The sequence below is a fragment of the Hippocampus bargibanti genome, linkage group LG02 (genome assembly GCF_051943395.1).
Source record: "Hippocampus bargibanti isolate YZ-2025 linkage group LG02, ASM5194339v1, whole genome shotgun sequence".
NCBI classification, from domain to species: Eukaryota; Metazoa; Chordata; class Actinopteri; order Syngnathiformes; family Syngnathidae; genus Hippocampus; species Hippocampus bargibanti.
In genome coordinates this window covers 23,031,027-23,047,500 of record NC_142735.1, presented here as the reverse complement: position 1 = coordinate 23,047,500, position 16,474 = coordinate 23,031,027, and the positions used below count along the sequence as shown (strand labels likewise).

The 16,474-nt window shown below is 41.6% G+C and overlaps 1 protein-coding gene across 7 annotated transcripts in view; it reads left to right on the top strand.

Moving 5' to 3' along the window:
* The window catches only part of LOC148902069 (adhesion G protein-coupled receptor L3-like), a 180,976-nt gene that overhangs the window by 112,139 nt on the left and 52,363 nt on the right, over positions 1-16,474 (top strand). For all 7 annotated transcript variants that reach the window (XM_088990280.1, XM_088990279.1, XM_088990281.1 and 4 more), the window contains exons 8-9: positions 13,270-13,617; positions 15,501-15,604. In XM_088990280.1, coding sequence (XP_088846406.1) covers positions 13,270-13,617; positions 15,501-15,604 — 452 coding nt within the window. The remainder of the gene's footprint in view (positions 1-13,269; positions 13,618-15,500; positions 15,605-16,474) is intronic.

The window sequence follows — 16,474 nt, the reverse complement described above, 5'->3', positions numbered from 1 at the left end:
GGCGTTTGCTTTGGCCGACACACAGCCGGCCATAATATAATTTGTTGTGCTTAATAAGAGGGAGCTTGTGTGTTTCTCCTTTTTATTGGATACGAGTCGCTGTGCAAAATCGCCGGCCCCTGCCACACGAGCGGCATGAATAGCGGTCATAAAATGTCAGTGCTCGTGGACAGATGGAGCACAAATTGAAATGCGGGTGTAACAAAAAATCGGGAGAGTACATGAAAGAAAGAAAAAAGCCCTCCGGAGTAATAAAGCAGCTGTTTCATCATCTTCCTTACCATGCATGTTAACGTCAATTTTCTTACAGAGAACTAAAAGGACACACTTTAGTTGGACTTTGCGTCTATTTGAGGGACGGTTTGATTTTGTCATACGCCACCCAATGATTGATTTTATTTTATTTTAGATACATATGTTTTGCAGTTGTCATTCTGAACCACTAAGGCTTCACCTTATCCTAACTTAAAATCAAACTAAACCCCAAATTGAATTTATCTTCACCCAAAACCATAACCTGATTCTCACCCAAGACTAAAAAAAAACCCACACTACAAACTAAACTCCAACTTAACCTTAAAGCTGAATTCTCACCTTATCGCCATCAACAAAACTTGGTAATATTCGAGAATGCGACAATGAATACATGAAGTGATGTTTTAAGCGCGGGAGCTTCCCTGTAACTTGGGACAAACTCCAACGTGTTTGGACTGCGGCGACGTTTGAATGTGAATTGAGTTTCAGTGGCCAATGCACATCTTCAAAAAATTGCAGTCTTTAAAAAGTAAGTAGTAAGAAAAATCATGTATTTTGTTATTTTATTGTTTCCCTCCGTCCTCGTCTTTCACATATTATAGCTTTTACTGACTTTTATTGCTTCAGTGTAATATTTTTACAGCAGCCAGTTATTTAGCGCACAATAAATGGATGCTTTTTAATCGACTGGGATTCATGGGAGGGGGAGGGGAGCACCACTTGTTTATAGAACACTGCTTTTCTGCAACTTTAAAAAAAAAAATGTGTGCATTGTGTCTTGCACATATTGCTTATTTTTGGCGTCCAGATTGGCAGTTGGTGTGAAAAACAAGCGAGCAGCATTATTTTGAGCATACAATGTCACTTTGGTGCGCACTTGGAATTGGACTTCACAGTCCGAAGGTGCAAAGGTTGATTCCCTGGCTCAGCTAGGCTCCGTGTGGCTTTTCTCCGGGTAATCCAGTTTCCTCCCACATTATAAAAACATGCACGGCAGGTTTATCGTACACTTCAAATAATCTCTCGGTACAAGTGTCAGTGTGGAATGTTGGCAACAGGTTCAGGGTGCCCCCCATCTACTGCCTAACGATGGCTGGAATAGGCTGCAGCACACCCAGCAACCCTGGTGAAGATAAAGCTGATTGAGAAAATGAATGAATGTTGTGATTCAATTCAATGTCCATTCTTTGGCTTGCGATATAACCTAGTTTGATGTTTAGCAATTTGTTCTGATATTGTTTCGGTGAGATACAATGATTTATTTTCATCCCCATGCCAGCATGTGAGATGTCACTTCATTCGTAAGGATTAATTGATTCATCGCTATTCCTACCATCTTAGCATAGGAAAAATGCTGTTTTTACTCACGGTTATCATACCGCCAGAATCCGTTACTGGCTTGTGCCTTGTAGTCATTATTATTCATAATACTGGCCAACAAATTTTTGCTACATTTTCAAATCATAGATCTATAGTTTTCTTTATATATTTTTTTGCCCACAAATGTTCCCTTTTTTATGCTCACATCAGCTTTTGCTTTTCATATTACAGTATACTACTATTACGCTGATGACAACTGCTACTATTACTACTATCACTTATACTACTACTACTACCACAACCACTAAGACCACTACGACTCCAACCACCACGGCTACTACTACTAAAACTATTACTACTACTACTACTACTATCACCACTACCAATACTACCACTGCTACTATTACTACTATTATTACTACAACAACCACTACTACCACTTCAACTACCAGCACCACTGCCACTACTACTACTACTACTACTACTACTGCTAGTACTAGTATTACTACCATGACCACTACTACTGCTACTACTACTCCTACTACTACTACCACCACCACCGCCACTACCACTACTAATAATACTATGTCTACTACTACCACAACCATAACCACTATTACCACTAATACTACGGCTGCTACTACTACTACTACTACTACTACTATTACTACTACTATGGCTACTACTATTACTACTATGACTACTGCTACTACTACTTCCACTACTACCACTACCACTACTACTACAACTACGACTATGGCTACAAGTACGATAATAATAATAATAACAACAATAATAATAATACATTTAATTTCTAAGTGCCTTTCAAAACTCTCAAGGACACTATACAGTATAATAATAATAAATGACAAATAAATAGCAATAATAATAATAATAATAATAATCTTCTTTTCCTTTCGGCTTTTCCCTTCAAGGGGTCGCCACAGCGAATCAGTAACCTCCATCTTCAGAGGTATGCTACGCATGTTTGTTTTGGCCCAGCTCTTACGTCGGATGCTCTTCCTGACACAACCCTGTGTATTTATCCGGGTTTGGGACTGGCACAAGAAGACTTATGTCCCTTTGTGGCTACAGAACAAGCAACTCACTCAGTAAAAGGCTCCCAAACACAAAATGGTCATCAGCACAGCAACAATCAAAAAAGCAAAACTATAATAATAATAATAATAAGAGAATAATATGAGAAAGAATTGTCTCACATTAGAGAAATCCCTTATAATAATAATAATAATAATAATAATAATAATAATAATAATAATATGTAATACAGTCATAAGGTAACAAATTATGATTTTATGAATTCAGAATTAGAAGGAATTTTTTGACAAGGTATGATGAAATCCATTTCGGTACACATGAAGCCATCTATAATTCCAATTTTCAGTCAACCAGTGTAATTGGTCTAAGGCACAATTCACATTAATCACATGACGCCGCACATGCATTGGACGCTTTTGTAATTGTGTTCTCCTCTTCTCTCGACTTTTTATTTCTATTGCATAAGACGGCAATCATCTTGAAGAAGTCATCCCATTTTCGGAGCTCTTGGTATATTGCTGAATGAATACCAAAGCTTTCAGGCCAATATGCGACCCAGCGTGCGGGTCCAAGATGTTTGCATACAGTCCGTGTCAGAGATTCATTCACTGTCTGGCCTTTTTTGTACGTTTGCCACATGTTGCCATCTGGCAGCGGCCTCACGCCAGACGCCGCGCCCCGCAGGCTCTTGCATGGCAAAGCGTGCCCAAAACACTCCATGTTTTGGCTCGGGTGCCCACTAAACTGATTAAGAGCGTCTAAGCGATAAACGCGGGTCTTGGCAAGAGCGCGTTTGAGAGATAATCGGCGCGCGACTCGAGTGCTCTGATGTTGTCCATTGGGATCCATCGTTGCAGGCCCTCAAGAGTTCACACCCACCCACACGACTACTTTTTTTCATTTTTATATTGACCATGAAACACCAATAAACTGCCGAGGCCAGTGGAGGTTTCTTTTTTGATGCTAAGGCTTAGTGGTGCAGGCTACTTGCTCATTCGCACATCACATTAATTCCTTGCTTGTAATAAATTCCTGGCACTCATATAAAAAACCGAGCGTCCATATAAAACAAGTCACATGCTATTTCTAAAATAGCCTCAAAAACGATATTTTTGCAGTATCTAAATCTTTTTGAGAACATCTTACACTGTGTTTTTGCAAATACAGTAAAGTCTCGTTATATCGATATTCAAGGGAGTCCGAAAAAATATCGATATAACCGGGACTATCGATATATCCGACCCTGTTTGCATGTAATTTTCTCCGTGCGTGCATAGAAATAGTATCGATATAACCAGGACTATCGATATATCCGATATCGATTTAACGAGACTTTACTGTATATTGCAAGTCTGTAGCTCCACAGAAAGGCCTCTTCCTCAATAAACATGTCACCCCAGTGCAATATGACTAAGTGGACATCCACGGCCTCTGTATGAGGAAACACATTCACAATACAGCCAAACCTCGGTTTTTGACCACATACTGTTCCAGAAAACCTGTTCGAAATCTGATTTGGTCGAAAACGGAAACATTTCCCGTTATAATCAATGTAACCAATGTTTCTTTCATTTTTATTATGATTGAACAATACAGACACACATGCTCAGAATGGAACGCTACAAGTGTATAATGCATCGGTCACAATGAGACGCAATACAAGGAAGTGAAGTAAAAGGAAGTGGAGGGGGATATAGTGGTGGATTCAGGTGCACTCAGTTAGTCGAGAACCAATTTTCAGTTGTAAACCGAGACATAAAAAACGGAAACTTTTGGTCTAAAACCGAATTGGTCGATAACCAAGCCGTTCGATAACCTAGATCTGACTTTATTTAGAATTAGGCCTCCACATCTATCAACACCGTGACCCCAATCGATGCTTTCACTTCAATTGCCATTCTATCTACACAGAAACTAAAATGTACATGAAACAGCGCTCTCACCCGAAGATGGTCCGGTATCTAGGAATCGCTGCAATTTGTCATGCTCGTGCGGCAGCTGCGCGCTCTTTTTTCCCTTGCTGCTTGACCTCCATTAAATGCCCTCTCAAGTCCCGGGACGAGAGCTCAGGAATGAGAAATTAATTGGCAAACAATGCATGGCTCCCCTCCATGATGGCTCTCATCATGTTAGATGATATCGGAGCATTACCGGATGTCTGGCTGCATAATTGAGCTGCCGCCTGCGTGGCAACTGATGGATAGCAACACAATGAAATAATAAGAATAATATATACGCTTAGCATCAGGGCCATCTGAATGAGCGCTGACGTAGTGCGGCAATCCACAGGCCATGCCTTGACATAGAATATTTTTTCATTCATGATAGATCCGTCGCGTGTCAAAGTCAAGACCCGGGGCCGAATCTGGCCCACCACATCATTTTATTCGGCCCGCGAAAGCAAATCAAGCATGTCAAGTGCCATAAATCTTGCTCAAGTCCGAACCAAAATTTTGAATTGTCGTGTGTAAACCACAATAACAGTCATTATTCTTGACTTCATATTTGAAAAGTACTGTGGTTGTTCATTAATTTGTTGTATGTTCTTTCTATGTCGAGGGGATGAAACATTCTAATGGTTTCCCAAAATTCATAACGGCCCTCGAAAGGAAACCGTAACTACAATGTGGCCTGCGGCAAAATGATACAAAAAAAAAACAATCCAAATGATTCATGTGGGCTGTACACTGCTGGACTGTGACTTTGAAAGCATGTCATGTCCAATTTGAATTGAGCAGCGTGTTGTGGGTGACAATGTGACACTGTAGCGCCTTTCATGGGGAGCAAAGACTGCTTAATGGAATTTGAAGTTGTAATTAAAAATCTGTGTTTTGCTGTTTCCCAAATATACAGTATGTGTCGGTGAACAGATGGTGCTTGAAAAGTTCCTTTTAAACTGTCCCAGTAAACAGCAGGATGGATTTGAATCCCACCGTGGATCCCTGCTCATCTAATTTGAGAATGCGCACCAAGTCAAAAGATAGAAACCAAAATCACATTATGTCGTCGTTAAACAAGGCAAAGCAAAATAAATAAATAGGTAGACAGGGTTAATGGGTGACATCACACATTGACTAATGCGAGAAAGTGCCGATTGCAGCCAAAATAATGGACAAAGGTTGCGATACTCAAATGAGGCGGGGTAAAATGGGTTCGGCACAAGGTTGGAAATAGTCACTTTCCTTGTCTTAATTCCTCGCTAGCCCGAAAGCCCTTTTCGGTCCTCGTTTGATCTGCGAAAGTTTCGACGAGTCACACGTAACGGATCCGTATGGTAATGCATCCTCCTGCTCCCGGAGCCGAGTAGAGCCGGCTTATCTAATTGCGCGAGCCAAGGGGCTTGGGGATAGCGAACGACGGGGCTAATTATTTCCCTTTGAAATGAAGTGCAAAGCTCCGTGTGGGGGTGGGTGATGAAGCTCATTTATTTGTGTGTTGTTGTTGTTTTTTTATTATTGTTCTTTTAAATGTTGCCATTAAAGTCGAAATGATCAGAGGACTTTCAATGACACAATTAGCCAGAGTGTGGCGCCGTTTTTTTCCAACTCCGTTGTGGGACTTGGTCCAGCTTAACTTTGTCGCGAATATGCAAAATTCACATTTATTTTTTTCTGTCCCCCATTAACTTCTGGGAAGCACGCACAGAATCCTAAAAGTGTAGTTTTTCTTAGATTTTTCTTGTGATGCATGAAGGAATATAGCAGACATTTTTTCACGATTTATCAATAAACAACAAAATGTATAAATTCCATTGCAAAGCGAGAATAACAAGAATTTGGGGATTCTTGTTCGTCTACAAGAAACAGATGCTCAGCAAAGCCAACTCAATATTACATTTCACCTACCCCCAAAATGAGTTTCAGCTTTTGCACTCTGGGCATCAGTTTCGGGCTTCTACGAGAAGGACAAAATGGCTTCCGGGTTGATTTTTTTTCCCCTAATTTGCATTTATTGACTTTATGCCAACTAACTGTTTGATTACTCGCGTTCTTAATGACTATTGCTTATTTGCACATCTTGTCTGTTGCACTTTTGTTTTGTTTTGACGCTAATATACCTAATTGATGAGAAATCAATGCAATCACAACACGTGCCAACATCATCATCTTAATGGGAATGCCGACCACTGTAATTTGACTCAGCAGTAACATATCCTTTATTTATTTATTTTGTTTTATTAGAGGGCGGGGGGGGGGGGTTTCTGGCATGGCGTTCGACTTTTTGTACTTGTGATTTTTTTGTACTTGACATTTTTTTCAAGTGATACAATCTGTCCACCTTGCATCCGCTCCAATAGTTTAATACCTCCAGTTTCTCACCATATGTTGCCTTCACTGACTTTTTGCTCAAATATTAAAAAAAGAAAAAAAAACATTTAAAATCAATTGAACAAGTCAGCCATAAATAGTATCCTATTTATTTCCTATTTTTCTGCATTTGGTGCGAGCCCGTGACTGATTTACAGATTTAAAAAATAAGTTTGAAAAGAAAATCATTGATATCACCCCAGTGATGTCAATGTTTAATGTACACACTGCATAACCGCGAACTAAATATGAATCTGCTTAGCTGTAACCGTGTTCAACGCAAATGCTGCAGCTTGATGATGTAATTTCTGCTGAGTCATCACACTCCCCCCATCCTCTCGATGGCTAAAAAGGCAAGAAGGCTTTTTGTATGTTTAGAAACACACTCAAAGCATGATTGTGACATCATTTGTTTTAACAATCATCGTATTGTCCGGTGTATTAGGCACACTCAAAAGCCTTGATTTTCTTCAAAAGATTAACCTGCACCTTATACGCCGGTGCACCTTATATGTGAAGTATATTGAGCCACAACAGGTCTCTACTACTGTCAGCAGCCACCGACTCCATTTCCCCCTGTAGAAGAAGTGGTGCGTAACCCCAGCCTCTAGTGTAGCGCCTTATAATGTGGTATATTTGGAAAACTTTTTTTTATTCATTGAAGGTACACCTTATAGTCCGGTGCACCTTATATATGGTGCGCCTTTACACAGGAAAATACGTCACATAATAATAATAATAATAATAATAATAATAATAATAATAATAATAATAAGAAGAAGAAGAAGAAGAAGAAGAAGAAGAAGAATAAATTATCGTATTACGGCATGCCAACAAAATCAAGATCATTTCATCTGTTAAATTTGATATGACGCAGTTGGTTATCAAGAATGAAAAAAAAATCCAATCACCATTTTGTGTTTTAAACTATATTTATCAATTTCACTTTATTCTACAGCTCGGTTACATTTTATCTCAGGATATTTCGAATTATCGATATTTCCATTTTCCGCTCCTTCTATTTTCTTCACGGATTATATGAAATTTTATTTCAATGTCCTCCATTTCTGCAATGACCCATTTCTAGTATGTGAACGCCTCCGGCTCATTTCAATTACGGCCAAATTGACGCTGCTATTTACCGAGAGTCGGATGCGCTCTGTTTGAGGTCGTCATCACTCCTCCTCAAATGCGCAACGGCCATTCATGAATAATGTACTTATTGCAGAGCCGGCAGAGGCAGTGGAAGAAGGGGGAGGGCACTCGCCAGCGAGATATATGCTTATAGAATCTGCGCTCATGTCGTCCACGATGTTAAATGTTTGGTCTTTTCTTATTAACGTCCTAGTGATGGGTGGTACTGCCAAACTCCCCGTGGGATGATGGAGATTCTTTGTGTTTGTGGGCTCCTTTTATGTTTGCTCGGCATGTGCAACGCTCGGATGAATCTTGCTCGGTTGGTAGAATTTTATCTTCAATGTCAAGTGAAGCTCTTCATTTCGAGAGCTGGAGACTAACAAATCTAAGGCTAATATGATACTCATTAGATGCTAGTAAGCCCAACTATGGCGTTATGTGTTGTGATTAGGATTAAATATTCCTTTTTTTAATTCATCAGTATACCCGAGATGCAGATAGGAATTATTTTATAGTACATGATGTAATCAAATCCATTGTCAGCTGGGTTGCATTTTTCTCGCCACATTTCTTGAGTTTGCAGTGCCTGTTCACATTTGTTGGCATTTACTATGATGGCAGTTCGTCTCAGGTAAACAACCTCATTAGCTGGCACCTCCTGGAGTGGCCATCATATCGGGGAAATTGGGGTCTCGCTTTGTTTCATGTCTGGAGGTCCACAAATAGCAGCATTCCAACATGTGTTTAGGGAACACAGCTGGAAGTGTGTTAGCTATGCCAGTGGGGGTCCACGAAAAGCCGACCAGTTTGGCTCACATGTCATACTGGATGTCGGGAGAAACCGCCTGGAGCGCTGAATTGGAATGTCAATATTGCCGCCATGTTAGATGTGACAAAATGGATTGATGGGTGGAGTTGTAGCATTTATTTGCCGTTTAGAGCTTTTGCAACAGTTTTTCAAGGCAATTCTTGAGACTGTACAAAATACAGCGCCATAAGCAATGTTTTATTTTTTTGTTTGGCCTTTATTTATTTATCTATTTATTTGTGTTTTATTTATTTATTTATTTATTTATTTATCGTGTTTCTTTATTTATGTTTATTTATTCAAATGTATTTATTTATTTATTTATTTATTTATTTATTTATTTATGTGTTTATTTATTCAAATATTTTTATTTATTTATTTATTGATGGCAAGTTTTTCAAAACCAGATCAGTTCTTGAAAACACTAAACTCAGTTGTGGATGTTCATGAGGGAAGCCCTAGAAAGTCTCTTTGGAGGTTGGCACCGGAGCACAGCACCCATGAAAGTTTTGTATCTGTTTTTACAGATTCATTTGCTCTCTGCTGTACAACTGAAATGCTCCAAGGGGTGGAGAAACAAACAAGACTTCAGTTAACCTTTTTAGGGACAGCATTTCATCAAGCATCTTCATCTTTATTAAGTTCATAGAGTTGCTTGTCCTGTAGCCACAATGGGACACAAGCAAGTGTCTTCTTGTGCCGGTCCCAAGCCCGGATAAATACAGAGGGTTGTGTCAGGAAGGGCATCCGACGTAAAAGCGTGGCCAAAACAAACATGTGAATCAAATCTCTGAAGATAGAGGACACTGATTCGCTGTGGCGACCCCTGAAGGGAAAAGCCCAAAGGAAAAGAAGAAGATACAAAAATGGGAGGCGTTAACTTTGCACATTTTGAAGATAAGTCTATTTAGTTATATACATTTGCAGGGTTGATCTGTCATATCCAAGACCACTTATGATGATATTCAAGGATATCAATGGTTATTAAAAAAATGTCACGGAATACCAATCAGCAGAACGAGTCACAAAAAGTCTTTCCGTGAACTGATAGACTTGTAACCCGGCTAATCAGCTCTTCCTGTAAAGGAGTTTACGTTCTCCCTCCCAACATTCACACAGTATGTAACTTGTGCCACCAGAGACAATAACATATTGGACCTATTTTATTCAAACGCCAAGGATGCATACAAACCCTCCCCCCTCCCCCCTCTCGGAAGAGCAGACCACAATATGGTTTATCTCCAGCCTGTGTACAAACCCCTTGTCCAGAGGCAACCAGCTGTGACCCGCACGATCAAAAGATGGTCCACAGAAGCTGAAGAAGCTCTGCGGGACTGTTTTGATTCAACCAGGTGGGAGCTCTTTACTGAGATTCATGGGGAAGACATTGACTCACTCACCAACACCATCACAGACTACATTAACTTTTGTGAACAAAACACCGTACCCACCAGGACTGTGCGGTGTTTTGCCAACAACAAACCATGGATTAATCCCGACATAAAAGTCCTCCTGAAGGAGAAGAAAAGGGCTTTTGTGTCGGGCAACAGAGAGGAACTGAAGGCCGTGCAGATCCAACTGAGGAGGAAGATCAGAGAGGGGAAGAAGGCCTACAGGATGAAAATGGAGGAGCAGCTGCAAGCCAGCAATGTCGCTGGTGTCTGGAAGGGCCTGAAAAACATCTCAGGCCACAAAAGCCCAGTGACATTGAACGAAAAAGACAAGGACTGGGCAGATGAACTCAACCGCTTTTTCAATCGGTTTGACAAGACGCCAGCCGCCCCCGGCCCACCGTCAACTTCCCCTGTAGCTGCACCTGCACCAACTCTCACTGTGGCCTTACCCTCCCTGCCCCCTCTCACGACCAGCTTTCCACAACCAACATCTGCCCTCCCAACCGTTGCCACACCCTCAGCCGCCACTCTGCCTCCTGGTTCCTGCCTGTCTGTCACAACTGCGCAGGTGAGGAACCAACTGAGGAGGATGCAGGTGAGGAAGGCAGCAGGTCCGGATGACATCAGTTCCCGACTCCTCAAGACCTGCTCCGACCAGCTGTGTGACATTGTCCAGCACTTGTTCAACCTGAGCCTGAAGCTGGGCAGAGTTCCACAGCTGTGGAAAACGTCATGCCTGGTCCCAGTGCCCAAGATTGCCAACCCCAAAGAGCTCAACAGCTACAGACCGGTGGCGCTGACGTCTCACCTGATGAAGACGCTGGAGAGACTCGTCCTCGCCCACCTGCGACCGCTGGCAAGCTCATCGCTGGACCCGCTGCAGTTTGCCTACCAGCCCAGCATCGGTGTGGAGGATGCCATCATCTACCTCCTCCATACGGCGTTGCTGCACCTGGAGAATGCTGGGAGCACGGTGAGGATCACATTCTTCGATTTCTCCAGTGCCTTCAACACCATCCAGCCAAGTCTACTGGGGGACAAGCTGCAGCATGCCGGAGTCGACCATCACCTCACATCCTGGATTACAGACTACCTCACAAACAGGCCACAGTACGTGAGGGTAAAGAACTGTGAGTCGGACAGGCTTCTCTGCAGCACCGGAGCTCCGCAGGGAACAGTCCTGGCTCCATTCCTCTTCACCCTCTACACCTCGGACTTCAACTACAACACCCCAACCTGCCACCTTCAGAAGTTCTCTGACGACTCAGCTATTGTCGGCCTCATTACAGAGGGAGACGATAGGGAGTACAGGGGACTGACAAAGGACTTTGTGGACTGGTGCCAGCAGAATCACCTCCAGATCAACACCGGCAAAACCAAGGAGCTGGTGGTGGATTTCTGCAGGAAACAATCGTCACCTGCACCATTGAACATCCAGGGTTCGGACATTGAGAGGGTGACCTCCTACAAGTACCTGGGTGTTACTCTCAACAATAAACTGGACTGGACAACAAACACGGATGCCCTAATCAAAAAGGGACAGAGTCGCCTCTTCCTCCTCAGGAAACTGAGGTCTTTTGGAGTTCAGGGGTCACTCCTAAAGACTTTCTATGAACTCTGTGGTGGCATCAGCCATCCACTATGGCATTGTCTGCTGGTCAGGCAGCATCACCACCCGGGACAGAAAAAGACTGGAGCGCTTTGTCAAGCGGGCCAGTTCTGTCGTGGGCTGCTCGCTGGACTCTCTAGAGGAGGTGGGCAACAGACGGACGCTAGCTAAACTAAAAGCTATGACGGACAGCCCCTCCCACCCCCTCCTGCCCATCCTGACAGCTCTGGGTAGCTCCTTTAGCCAGAGACTATTACACCCGCGCTGCAAGAAGGAGAGGTACCGCCGCTCGTTCCTACCGACTGCTGTCAGGCTTCACAATTCCCAATGATCACATGTGAAAAAAAAACAAAAAAAAACTGGACACTTGTAAATATGGGTTGTTGCAATATATCTAAATGCATTCCTTGATTCTGCACTATGTACAGTCTTGTTTATAGAACGGTTTTTGCACATCTACATTCGCACAGTATACAGTTGACATTTTTATTTTGTTATGCTTAGAATATCTTGTTTTCTATCCTTTCACTCCCACCCCAACCCCATCCCTCTTCAATTGCTGCTGTGGACTGCAAATTTCCCCATTGCGGGACGAATAAAGCTATTCTGATTCTGATTCTGATTCTGATTCTGAGTTTACCAAGTGGTAAATTCTCACAAGGCCAGATCTCCTACCTGAGGATCACAGTTTAACAGGCTCTGTCTGTTCACCTCAGATTGACCCCAGATTGTCTGTGCTTCCATTGTGGGCCTTGTGTTCAGCCAACTAAGCATGAAACTTTGAAATAGATTGGATTGGATAATAGTGAGCATTTTACACAATACTATTAAAATAATACAAATAAATTCTACATGTTGAAATAGACAATACGTACATTGATTAGCCTATCGCTGTGTTCTTGGTAGTTTCACAGAATCACAAAACTCAATAATATTCCCGCCAAATGTGCACAATAGAGTTGTCTGTACATATACATGTACTGTACATCTGTAAATACAATATTTTTAAGGGAGCATTGCGCAAACTTTTTTTTACAACGGCCTTGAATGTGTGACTCTTTTCTTAATTTATTTATCTAGCTATCTAGCTATCTGGCGAGCTAGCTAGCTATTTGCTATCTATTTTTTTTTTGTTTTACTTTATGTTACTTTCGGGTTGAGTGAACACTGGCGCGAGTGGCTGCCGATGCTCACCCGCATAAAAAATACCCTGTGACTGTAAAGTGTCCTTGAGAGTTTTGAAAGGCGCTTATAAATGAAATGTATTATTATTATTATTATTATTATTATTATTATTATTATTATTATTATTATTATTATTATTAAACAAATGATCTCCTCTTTCCCGCCCCTACAACTCCTCCCCCAATCCCAATCCAGAGTCTTCATCCTCTGTGATGGTCTACATGGACACAACAACCAGCACCACGAGGACCACCACTCGTCCCACTACCACCACCACCGTCACTTTCACACCAGCGAGGACGGTCACCAACAAATGGGCCACCACCACTATCGCCACCTCTTCAACGGGTGTGCCGGGCCCCCCGCGGGCCCAGACGCCAGTGGGACGGCTGGATCCGGGAGACGACGAACGATTGCCACCTTCCTCCAAGCTTCCCAATGTCAGGGTGGAGTACTGTAATCCTCTCGTCATGTTTGACATTTCCTGGCCCAAAATGGGACAGGGAATGGTTGCCAAGATGCCCTGTCCTCCTGGGACCATAGGTGATGTTTGTTTTCAACCATACACATCATCTAAATATATTTTATAGAGTACAAATATACTGGATGAGATTATATTGCTTCTACTAAAAACAAAAGCTAGCTAGCACATGCTACGGTGTTGGTCACCACATAACTTATAATTCATAGGAACTCAGGATACTATTTTGCCCACAGGTGTCAAAGCCAAGGCCCAGGTGCCAAATCTGGCCCACCACATCATTTTATTCGGCCCGCGAAAGTTCCATGATGCTTGCTAAAGTCTGAAGTACGATTTCAAATAGTCCCTTGTAAACCACAATAACAGTCATTATTTTTGACTTCAAATTTGAAAACTAGTTCTTCATTAATTTGTTGTGCACTCTATATGTAATATGTGGTGGGGATTAAACATGCTAATGGATCCCCAAATTCAAAATGGCCCTCAAGGGGAAACCGTAACTACAATGTGGCCAGTGGCAGAAAGAAATGAGTTTGACACCCTTGATTTAGCCAATAGTTACCGAGCTAGCTAGTAGGGTATTTTTGTTTGTTAGCTCACAGAAGCTGTGATGTTTGCAAGTTATAATTCTCAGACATTGTCCGACCGCTTGTAATTTGTTATGAACTTGAGAGAAAAATGTTAGCGAGTGAGACTGTTAGCCGGCTAGCAAGTCATTCACGGGTTCCAAGGCGTTCGTCAAGCAAATCATGTAAGCACAATTGTTTTCTTGGGCACATCCGTTGAACTAGGAAATATTTCATCCACGGTAAACTTAAAAAAACAACAACCAATGTCTCAATGTCAGTCAGGCCATGCGGATCCAGAAAGTGAAAATACCACAGTCACATCCGTGATAAAAGGGAGGGGTAGAGCGTCGCTGTGTCCCACCGTACTGAGAAAGGAGCCAAGGCCATATTGTCCCCCTGCGGGTTTTTCTCCAGACGACCTACACGCACATAGACACACACACACACACACACGCACACACACACACACACACACACACACACACACACACACACACACACACACACACACACACACACACACACACACACACACACACACACACACGCACACGCACACACACATGTGCACACACACGCACACACACACTCTTATCTCAGGAAGCCATCAAACATAAGTCTGTCTAAGGTGGACAGGGCAAGGAAATTATATGTCAATCAAAATGGATGCGTTGGTGCGCATCGTCTGAGTCGAGCAGTCGAGCCCCCGAGCGGCCAAGTACGAACAAGGACACGTTGGTGTCACAAGACGCGGCTTGCTTTGTTTTGTTCTTCTCGTTTTACTTTGTCATTCGAATTTATTGATGTACAAGCAGTTAAAACCCAGATGCGTTTGCATTACTTGGTTAGTTCATAATTAATCTTTCGGTTCATGAAAAAAAAGCATGGGAAAAAAAGAGAAAGCTTAAACATAATTCAACCATAAGTGGACAAGATGAATGTTGTAGGCTGTAATTGATCTTTGCTTTTTCTTGTCTTTGTTTGTTAAATTTTAATCTTGTTTTTTTTTTCACTTGTTTTTAGATATTTTCAGTTTTAATGACTTTTTGTTTCCAATTACTTCTCCGTTTATGTCTTTGACTTTTCCTTTTTCCTAGCTGTTTTTTGTTATTTTCAATTTTTTAGTCCTTTTGATTTCTTTTTTTTTTTTTTGATGGATGTTGTAATGGCTCGGAATTTCTTTTTCTTTTCCCCTTTTCTATTGGTCGACTTTTTTGCTCTTTCTGAGTGCTTTTCATTTCTTTTTTTGTTCATTTGCTATTTTTTCTCCCTCTCCTTTTCGTCTTTCTCTTATTTGTCTTTTTTTTCTGTTTCTTTTTTGCACTCCAAAATTTCAAGTGGTTTGATGAGAGTGTCGTTCTGCCTTCTTCTCTCAGGGGTGGCTTCCTACTCGTGTGTGGGTCCCGAGGGCTACTGGGACCCTCAGGGCCCTAACTTCACCAACTGCACCTCCCCCTGGGTTAACGTCATTAGCCAGAAGGTATCCAAATACCCTTGAGTCCTTTTGGCCCTGTAAAAAAAAAATCCAGATTAATTCCCCTTTGTCGGTCAATTAATGTTATTGATTAGCTGTGACGATAGTCAGACAGAGCCAAATGATCACCATCACCATAATGCTGAAAGAAATATCCGACAAGTCTTAACACGAGGTCTCAGTCTAACCAGAAACAATGCAACACTGCTCCAAAAGTCCCAAATGGATAAAAAAGTATGAAACCAAATCTTAAAGAAACAACTCATAGGTTCAACGTGTTTCTTTTCATTAAAAAAGTCTGGCAAACATTTTTTTTAATAAAAAGAAACACGAAACCAGTGAAATGACCTTCAAGCAAACATTTGACGAGGCCCCTCGCTTCTCATCTTTTAAAACCCGTTTGAACAACATATTTTTATTTGTCGGCTTTTCGACTAAGCTTGACGTTGTTTTTGTGTTTTACTGTGTCTGTTCATAGATTATTTAGTTTAAACGCCTGTGTCATTTTTTAAAATTTGACAGCGCTTTGTATGCAGCTGCAGTTGTTTTAGATCATTCACTGGCATTCCCAAATGTATTTGGGGATTGAAAATATGACGTAGAGCGCCATTCCCAAATTTGTTCGAGTTTTGTTTTTACTTGTGTGGGGATGCCGATACAGCGCTGGTCAGACTTCTGGAAAAGTTTTGTTCCTTTCCAAAAAGAGGCAGCATTTGCTTTTTATACCACCACCCCCATTTAAAGCAAGCCAAAAAACTTGAAGGACAACCGACGTCACTTTTTTGTTTCTTAACTGACATCAGAAAAACGTTTTGTAGCATCTAAAATACCCAAAACACGCAGGATGATATTTTTATTCAAATGCAAAACACCAAT